At 39.8% G+C, this 10,393-nt stretch overlaps 1 protein-coding gene across 3 annotated transcripts; it reads right to left on the bottom strand.

Annotated features, from left to right (window-relative positions):
- Positions 1-310: 310 nt before the first annotated feature.
- On the bottom strand, positions 311-3,761 carry LOC143413345 (E3 SUMO-protein ligase ZBED1-like). 3 transcript variants are annotated; one of them, XM_076876191.1, is made up of 3 exons: positions 3,452-3,761; positions 1,949-3,173; positions 311-1,596 (listed from the first exon to the last, which is right to left on the bottom strand). In XM_076876191.1, exons 2-3 carry the CDS (start codon positions 2,180-2,182, stop codon positions 412-414), a joined length of 1,419 nt encoding a protein of 472 aa, XP_076732306.1. In that variant the 5' UTR covers positions 2,183-3,173; positions 3,452-3,761; the 3' UTR covers positions 311-411. The 3 variants fall into 3 exon arrangements, with proteins under 3 accessions (XP_076732306.1, XP_076732305.1, XP_076732307.1); XM_076876190.1 differs by having other exon boundaries at positions 1,949-3,761; XM_076876192.1 differs by having other exon boundaries at positions 311-1,587; positions 1,949-3,761.
- Positions 3,762-10,393: the final 6,632 nt, after the last annotated feature.

Genomic DNA, 10,393 nt, shown 5'->3' with positions numbered 1-10,393 from the left:
TGCTCTTATACAACTATCATTAGCTTACAGCTTTAAGTGTTTAAGGTATGTGAAACTAAAAATAAAGACAAGATGATAGTTTATTAAACTTTTAATGAAATTTCAAGTTTGAAGCCACCCGAAAACAAATATAACAAAATAGCATTTTGTGCTCAGTCCTAACAACTATATTGAACTTTGGGACTATATAGTCAGTATAGCAATCTACACGAGATTATTGTTCATAGCCAGGAAAGTTAGCTTTTCTACATGTTCTGCAGAAAGGCTTGCTCTCTTTTGAGAGCAGATGTTCCCTGCTGTGGAGAAGATCCGCTCCGATGGGGAGGAATGCACAGAAAAGATTTAGCTAGCTTTGATAGTGTGGGGAAACGTCGCTCATTTTCGCTCCACCATTTAAGAGGATCATCCTTTTTAGAAACTGGCTTCTTTAAAGTACAGCTGAACTTCACTTCTCACAACTTGGACATCTTGGTCCTCCTTAGATGCTTCTTCCTCATTGTCACCCTGACTGTCTGTGTCAGACTCAAGGAGGTTGTCCAGAGCAGTCTTTTCAGTTCTACCTGAACCATTGGCTGTCTGCACTTTTGCATGCTCATGTTTCCCAGCATTTGCTTCTTTGACAGCAAGCACTTCAACAGTCCCCTGCACTCTGATGACATCTTCAGGAGCCAAAAACTTCAACTTTCTGTATCTGGGGTCCAAGGCAGCTGCGAGAATAACAGGGTTTTCTTTGTCTGCTGAGAAAGTACATATACTCCCCCATCTCTGTGTTATGCCTTTTTCTGCACTGGCAATGAAAGATTTTCCTGAGCTCGTCTCCAGTTGGCTTTGGTGTACAGCCCGTGTCAGCCCTTTGACCACCTGTGGAAGACCTGAAACCGTTGTGTACTTCTGTCCACTAAGGTAAACAGTAGCAGTCTCAAAAGGTGCCAAACCTTGCTTCAGTTCTTCAAGCAGCACCCACTGCTCTGGCTTCAAGTCGAAGTAGTGTTTCCCCCTTGGCGTTACCTCGGGATCTGAAAGAGTGGCAGTGAGAGGCCAGCGCTGTTCGAGGAGTCTTTCTATCATGTGGAATGTACTATTCCATCTTGTACTGACATCTTGGATCAGTGTATTTTTCTTCACATTCATTTGCTCCTGTTTCATTTTTAGTCTTGTACTAGCCAGCTCGCTTCTCTTAAAGTGCTCCACTAGCTGCCTAGCAGCACCTAGTGCTCTGCTGATGGTGGTTTCTTTGAGAGCAGTATTGACTATGAGCTGGAGTGTGTGTCCAGCACAGCGGATAGAGGCCCATCCATGTTTTTCTTCAAGCAGTCGCATTGCTGCCACCATATTGGAACCACTGTCATGTACTACTGCTTTTATTTTGGCAGGCAAGATGTCAAAGTTTGTTAGCACCTCTTCCATCCATGTCATTATATTGGCACCAGTATGCCTCTCCTCAAGAGGCATGGTATCAAGGATGAAGCTCTTCATCTTCCAATCTTCACTCAGGAAATGGCAAGACACACCAAGGTAGGCCTCTGTTGCACGACTGGTCCAGACATCAGCAGTCAGGGTGAAGAAACCTTTGACACCACCAAGGGTCTGCTTTACCTAAAGATATGAGATGATTTGGAACAATAGTAAGCATTAGGGAAATATATTACAGTATATTTTTTCATTATTAATAATGCTTGTCAGTTTATGCATTAAGATTTGAATTTACCAATTGAATAATTCAGTTACATCAAATACACTTACGTATGTTAAACATTCAACATATCAGTAAAAAAAAAAAAAAAAAACAACAACAACAACTTTCCATTACATGCTTTAACCAAGATTAATTTATTGGTTCCTCAGTCAGCAAGCTCTATATTATTTCATCATGAAATGTATTAAATTCTAATACAAATTGCTATTTTGTGTTTGTGGTGTGAGAGAGTGGAGAGAAAGAGAGACCAACCTTCTCAAAGGTAGCATCATATTTCTTTTCCATCAATTTGGTGAAGTGGGATCGGCCTGGTAGGTAGTTATCATGGTAATGTGGGTTGAACTGCTTGATCATCTCTTTGAAACCTTGATCATCAACCATAGACAGGGGTCTCATGTCCGTCACCAACATGTTCAAGATTGATTCAGTCAGGACATCTGCTTGCCGAGGTGTACATGTTGTTGGCTTGGTGACAAAGTCGTCCATTGAAGACGAACGTATTTTTTTTAGCAGTCCTGTAATGTTAACAGCTATTAATATAAGCAATAATAAGTAGTGCTCTCAGCGTTAATCTCGTCAATACGATGTTAACGCGGCAAATCCCCGTTAGCGCGAGAACGCGGTGCGAGGGCTGCATGGCACTGACTAACGGGGATTTGCCGCGTTAATGCGGTTATGGCGTTAACATCATACTAACGAGATTAACACTGACAGCACAAATAATTAGCAGCTTGCTGTTTACAATAATGTTAGCAGCTAACTAGCCAATTAGCTTACCGAGACGACTGTACCACTTCGTCGTCGGATGCCACGACGTGCTTCCTTTTTAGATGCTCGTGCATCGCTGTTGTACTGCCATGGAAGGCAAGTTCCATTTTGCAGATTTTGCATTGGACCTTCTTTTCTTTTGTTTGGTCGAGTTCCGTTGCCGAGTAGCCATGATAACGGAGACTGCTGCTTCTTCTTCATCTTTGGCGTTTAACGGTATCCTTGTAGGTGCATTTTCGCCATCTTCTGTTTCAGTCCGTTATTACACTCTTAAATCCTACTGTTATTCCTGCACCTTTCAGGATTTTACGGCATTTAAACGATGTGTCGACTATTAAATTAGGCGTCGACGATTTTGATAGTCGATGTAATCGTGACTAGTCGACTAATCGTGGCAGCCCTAGTAAATAGTCAATTTCATATGTTAAAACAACAGTTCTAAACATTAGCTAAGTTTTGCTACTCTTACCATCAATTGACAAATCAACCGTTTGGTTGAGCATGTTTTTAAAAAAATATTATGGATTTATTACAGCTATTTTCTGGTATCAAATGACATAATCATGTTCAGTAAAGACTCTGACATGTTTATACTGCAGAAAAATGTACTTACCTTTAAAATTTTTAGCCAAAACAGTCCATGTGTCCAGAGTGATTTTTTGCTTTCTGATTTCCTGGTTGGAAGGTGGCAGATGAGGCCTGCCATATCCTGACCAGAGATGGGCACGTTACTGTAATCTGATTACTTTTTTCAAGTAACGAGTTAACTAAGGGATTACTATTGCAAAAACGGTAAATAGATTACCGTTACTTTCCCATAGGAACGCTGCATTACTAAAACCGTGATTTTTTGCGAGAATGTCTCACGACAGTGACGTAAGCGAGTGCGTGTTAGTGACAACAGCTGTGTGCAGATCAACAATGGATCACATATCGATTGTGGGAGAGAGTATGAGCGTGCAGTGTTTAAAGCGTGGAAGTACTGACCTGTTAGGTGCAGCTGTGTGCAGACAGGAAAAGGACCCAAGGTGCAGACTCCAGAGACAGATGTAAACTCAAAAACCGTTTTAATGTTAAACTCAAATATAACATAACTGGAAACGATCAAAAAATAAACTAATACCGGAGGACAGACAGAACACACAGCTTGGTAAACGGTAGATCGCAACACAGACACAGAGAAACACTGGGCTTAAATACACAGAGGGAGCAATCAGGGAATGAGTAACAGGAGGGAAACACAGCTGGGGCAAATCAGAACTGACGAGACCAAAGAAACGTAACCTGAACACACTGAGAAAAGACGGAGACCTTCAAAGTAAAACAGGAAACACATAACACAGACTGAACAAAGACACAGACTCACATGCAGGCACTACAAAGGGAACAGAGACGTGGGAACAGGGCAGACACAAACACTGACTGAACACGGGGATATAGGAACTTAAGATACACATAGACGCGAACTAGACAAGGGGATGCAGGTGATAGGGGAGACAGAGCAACTAAAGAAGACAGAGACCTAAGCCATAAGACAGAACTCAAAGAAACCAAAAACTAGACAGTATAAATAATATCATAAACTCAAAAACCCTGGGTCGACGACCCAGGCATCCTAACACTGACCTTACTTTGAATATAATTCCATAAAAAGTGACAAAAACATTAGCGTCCATCGTGCGTGGGAAGAAAACTTCTTTTTACAGTGAAAAAAACCCCTAAACTTCCAAGCAAGCAACGACGTAATGGGAAATTCACAGAGAAACTCGCGGATTCTTCAACTGACCGCGGCACACCTGCACCAGGGTAAACCTCCGCCTACCCTGCTCCTGCTTTACAGGTGAGTCTTTGACTTTATTTATTTTCTGCTGTGTTTTACTTGCATCTATTTGAAAGAGTGAGTGTAAACACAAAAAATATTTTATTTTATGTGCTGGAATGTGTAGAAAAAAGGTTTAAATGTTAAACTAATTTATTCAAGTCAGAGAATGTTGCATATAATTAAATTTTTTGCTTGATGCATAAAGTTAAAAGATTAAAACTGATAAAAACAAGTTAAAAAAAGAGACTTTTCCATTTGATTACATTTTGTATGATGGATTATGCAGAAAAAGTAGAATTGGGCTGAAAGATCTATCACTTTATCACCTCTTCAGGTTGTAAATCGTGTTTTTAAAAAGAAACGAAGTAATTAATTACTTTTGAAAATAAGTAATCAGTAAAGTAACGGGATTACTTTTTTGGGGAAGTAATCAGTAATTAGTTACTGATTACTTTTTTCAAGTAACTTGACCAACACTGATCCTGACACAGTGCCATCTAGTGTTTTTTTTTAGGATAACATAACTCAACCAAGTGGTAGAGATGGCTCAGTAAGGTTGAGTTAAGCTAAGTACTCCAGTTCATTATATATAGTCTCTCAAAATATGCTAAACCAAATGGTTGAGCAGGCAGTCAAAGGGTTAAGTTATACAGAATAGATATCAGAGCCGTAAACAGGCTGACTTCTGCTAAATGGGTCAAACTAGGAAGAAAGTATACGAACACATAACATCCTTATAGAATATGATGTAACACTATAGATCAACTTACCTCGAAATATCTAAAGCTCATAAACAATTACAGCAATATGATGCAACAAACACAGCAGAACTACTAAAATACTCAAAGCTTCATAGAAATGAAACAAACATGGACATTTATTTTTAGGTCCATTCTGCTGCTGATACATACTTTAGGTTTCTGAATATTAAACTTGTTACTGCCTTTCATAGTGTGTAACTTGAAGGCCCTGAGTACTTTCTCCCACACTGAAAATACTGGAATGATATAATTATTTGAACATTACCTAATAAGACTGATACAGGACAGACAATTAGTTATTCTAAACTTTTCTAGCAGTCCTTCACAAACAGGGAACAGTCTGTCTATTCTCTCCATCTGTCAGCTGCTGCTGGCTCTTCCTTGTTCTCTTCCTCACATACTGCTGTGTTTGTCCTGGTGGTGGATCATCAGGGCTGCAAAGCCTCACAGATGATGTGCAGCAGTGGGTCCTTCATTCTGTCCTCACTCTGGACACTTGCAGTTGTCACACATGGAAATCAAATGTGTGATGAGCTGCAAGATTCAAACACAAGTGTAACTTATAAACACATGTTCATACTTTTATTACACAATCAGAAAGAAAGAAAAAGAGAGAGAGTGGGCAGTAAGTGTTTTCTGTTTGTCTCGTAGTTGTTGCAAAGATTCCTGTACAGAGAATGCAGCTGACTCTTCTTTTTCCATCTTTTGTTCCGTGGTGTCTTGTTTTTTTCAGAGGCTCCTGCAGAGACATTGCAGTTGGTGGCAGCGAGTCCTCTTTTTCTAATCATTTCTATTTGTGCTTCTGCCATTGTAGATGCTTCAGTGTTTGCGTCTGCGTTTCTCTGCGTCTGCCTTGTCTTTGTTTTAACAATCAGGTTGTTTTGTGTTTCTGACATCCGAGATCCACTAAAGTTGGTTGAATTTGTCCCCCATTTATGGGATTTGCCAGTAGAATGTGTACTTTGACATCACGGGCTGTTCATTTTTAAGTGCTGTTCCTTTGAAGTTCCATGATTGGAACAATTTAAAATAAACCTACTGTAAAGGAAAGGTATTTATTTTGTAGCACATACTGAATTAACACATTAAAAGCTGCTCTACAGGAATTGCAGTAAAAAAGAAAACAAAAGCAAAACAGTGTTAAAAAAAAACCTCACCAAAGTAGAAGACGACTGTTTAGTAGAAAAGTACAAGGCTCGTATGCGGAGTAGTGATGTGCGATACCACTGATTTTCTTTCCGATCTGATACCAAGTAATATTCAGGGTGGTATCGACGATACTGAAAGGACTCCGTGAGAGATGTCTGTCTCGCCCTAGCAGCACCTGTCCTTCTCCTCCTCTTCAGTTCGCCTCAACATACGCTCATCATATTCTGTGATATGATTTACTCTGAGGTTTTTGACAAGGTTAGTGATTTGCCACAACCATACATGCCAACCCTCCCGATTTTTCAAGGAGACCCATATGGAAAAGATATATATAAATCTTGTAAAGTTTGTATCTGTCTTGTGTGAAACTTGTATGAAAAGCATATAAGAGTGAAAACAGATATAAGATCCCTTGAAATTTTTTATAATGAAACTTGTATGTTTTGGACACTTACTAAAACAATGTATGAAAGTAATGAGAAAGTGGCCACTTTCATGAGTAAATCATATAAGTTTTTACTATTTCTTTTCCATATGGGGAATACCGAATGATAAACTACAAATTTACTCTAAATGACTAAAATATCGATATTTTAATGTGAGAATCGATTCTAGAACATAAATGATTGGTATCGGAGGAATCGATATTTCAGGATCGATCCGCACATCACTAATGCGGAGTGAAGCGGAAAAAAGGTGCGAGAGAGAGAGGGTGAGAGAAAGGAAGAAAAAAAAAAACCACGGCTCGCGATAAGGAGCCGGCTCGCATCGTTCACGTCAAAGATCCGTCTCTAAGAGCCGTTCCGTTCACGACCGACACATCACTAATTTGTATACTCAAAGAAAAAAATTCAAGGCCCTCTTTAAGCTGAAACATTTTTTTTCATCTCACTCAACGTAAATGTAGGACTCCAGCATTACTGCAATTATTATTCGTCTGGTGAACCTAAATTATTTTCTCTCAAAATGGTCTTTGTTACAAGAACACAAAGTTATTGAGTTAAACAACGGTCCGTCCTCTTCGAAAATTTTGCGCCCTTTCAGGGTCACCTGAATGAATGCAGCTGCTGTTGGCCTCTCTGTACTTTTTGGATAAAACTACACCTTCAGGTAAGGTAACATATTCATTTTTCATATAACCAATTGTGTATTTCTCTATTAGCTGAATTAGAGCTGGGCGATATGAGATTTTTTTCATATCACGATATGTTTTTTTTTTTTCATTTCAGGCGATAACGATATCTATCACGATATAAGCCAAATAACTATATTTGTAAGATTTAAATGTGCCGTTGCTCACAAGTAAAATGTGAAATAATCAGCAGCTTGTTTTGATTTAAATATTTATTTCCCATAATAAGTTCAACAGGGTAGATGTACTTAAGAAACATGAGACTTTTTCAGATAAATAAAGGCAAATATTGCAAACTACACAAAAGGCAGCCGCTAAAGCGTTTAAGTTTCAAAATAGAACAAACGAAACAGACTAAATTGTCAATTCCAGTTAGAAACAAAATTTTAATTCTAAAAATAAATCTTAGTTTGTGTTACAGAAGAACAGACAAAATTGACTAACTTTTGTCAGTATCAAATAAACTGAGAACTAAAAGGAAATTCTCAATCTCTCCTTGTTGTATAGCTTATGTCACGGGTTGCTCTGAGGATCCACTCGCAGGACTCCGGAGTGTGTTGTAACAGAGACAGTTTATTCACAAAAATCTTCACCAAGTGTATTTACAGGCAGTGCGAGGACAGTGCTATATACAAGATGTGCGAGGACGGGTTCCAGGGCTCCAGGGAAAACAAGGGAATCACACACACGCTCACGCCAACCTCTCTCCGCTAGTGACCAGCCACCTCTTACACGCTCTACACGGGGAAACACGGGGACGGGTCCGGGGAATCTAGAACAGAGAGACAAATGTTACTTTCTGAGGCGGAAGTGGGAAACTAGACGTGTACTGACAGGAGTCTTCACAACAATCCAGCGTTGAACAGCTGATCTCCTCCTTCTGATATACCAGCTGGTCTGATGAGGCCCAGGTGTGCATGATCCGGGAGGGCGTGGGCCGAGGGCGTGAACCCGCCATGAGTTCCGCCCTGGCAAAACAGGGGAGGGGGAGAGAGATTGCTGATCAGTGCCTTGCCGACCCTGCAGGTCGTGACAGCTTAGCTTTTCAAACAGTTTTAACAGTTACTTTAGTCTGACAAAAGCCGAATTAGCGCTTCCAGTCAGAGATTGAGCATGCACCGGTTTATTGGATTTCCAGACTTGCTTTCGGCACAATTTACAGTGAGCGCTACTCTGTTTTTTGTCAGACTTGAAATAGCCGAAATACCTTCACACTACGGAACTTCTGTGGCTCTTCCGTTCGACAACCTCTCCGGCATTGGAACCATCATCGGTTTTCTCTTCGGTAACCTTCGGTCACGCTCTCGGTTGATTTTTCTCTAGTCGGCACACTCATTTCCTCCATTACCCGGGCGGCACGGCGGCTGGCTGCTTCCCAAAACAAATACACATGTGCAACTTGGCACTTGTGCTGTACGTAACAAGTCACGTGACGTGACGCTGCGGCTGTGATTGGTTTGGCTCTGCACTACTTAATTTGGATTGGCTGTTCTTTTCTTTTTTTTAAGAGGACAAGAGCGGCGAGGCCTATCTCAATAGTTTAATTTTTCTATCGAGAAAAAGTTATTTCGCAATACATATCGTTATCGTTCTATCGCCCAGCTCTAAGCTGAATGTAGAGCACTGCTATTTATCCTAGAAGCTTGTAACAGTTGTTTTTTGAACTTTTGGTGGTGCTACCATTCTCTTCTCTGCTGGAATACTAGTGTTTTGAAAATATAGACATGACTTGTTTTAGAGGACAAATTATGTAGCCACCAACTTTTAAGTACTCTGTGCTTGTGCTAGCTTAACAGCAGCTAGCCAATTATTCAACTTTATTCAACAAATATTTATAATGTATTTCAATGGGGAGATCCTTTGAATCCTCATTTAACTTACTCCTCTTTGACCTGTATCTACTTTCACATACGTTGACCTAGAGCCACCATTCAAACTTAAAAACGAAGCCAAGACATTCAACTATTCAACTTGTATTTATCTTCTCAATAGCTATTATACTTTTTCTTCAGCTCCAGTTTAAAATTCATGCTTTTCACCTGTTTCAGAGTTTATAATGGGTGTGTATGGGACGGAATGTTGGAGGTTAGAGTGAGACAGCTTAGCTGCTAGAGTAGGATCAAGGGAAATTTTTATCTTAAAATCTTCTCTTTAAACTGCTGCTGTGTCCACAGTGTTCAGTCGACAGTCATCATTTTACCCTCAAAATGTAGCCATCGTTGCCCTCTTTCATCCAATGTCATGGTTATTGTAGTATATGTCATGGTTCTTTCAACTCTTCCATAGAGTCCAGTGTTAAAATGGCTCCTCAAAACATTCAGCTATCAGCATCCACACTGCAGTTTCTTCAGAAAATGCATTTTCTAGTTCACAATTATTATTAATCTTTATATTCATATAGCATTTTGTAAAAGAGACGGTCAAAGAGCCATGGGCTTCAGACCCTTGGTTTGAGATTTTCAGCTAGAAGAAGAACGCTCTCAAAGCAAGTCAGAAAAAAAACAAAACATAATTGAATCATCTAATCATTAAAATGCAGTTCATTTGAGGGAAAACTCATTTGAAAGTTTTTATTGTTAGTGGCAGCTTTGAAAAATGTATAAGTACTGTGTTACAAGTCAGCGCAGCTCAGATCATTTCTCAGATCAGCTGCAGGTTCTCACATTGTTTCCTCTGCTGTTAATGTCTTCATTCACTTTATTTTCTTGCAGATACATGCAGAAAACTGCAGGACTAAAATATGGCATCATATCACACCTAAGCTAAGCTAAGCTGTCTCAGACTTGTCAACAGGGAAACGTATGCTTCACTTTAATGGGATTCTGCCCAAGTGGTGCAAGTAATCTGTCATATTTTCACATGCTTGCAATTACCCCCTAACCTCAATCATGTAATTGCTTACTAAGTTTCCCAGACAACAAGTAATCTCTAAAACTTCTTCATTAGCAATTACACATGGCTGGGAAATTGTGAAGATATTTCTGGAAACAGACCCTCATGTTTGCTGACATTGATGTGCGCAAGAAGGGCAGAGGGATTGCAGTGTGCAGCATTAGCTGTGGGTC

Source organism: Maylandia zebra, linkage group LG17 (genome assembly GCF_041146795.1).
Source record: "Maylandia zebra isolate NMK-2024a linkage group LG17, Mzebra_GT3a, whole genome shotgun sequence".
In the NCBI taxonomy this organism is placed as follows: domain Eukaryota; kingdom Metazoa; phylum Chordata; class Actinopteri; order Cichliformes; family Cichlidae; genus Maylandia; species Maylandia zebra.
The sequence above is the reverse complement of the archived record's forward strand: the minus strand, read 5'-3'. Positions and strand labels throughout refer to the sequence as shown.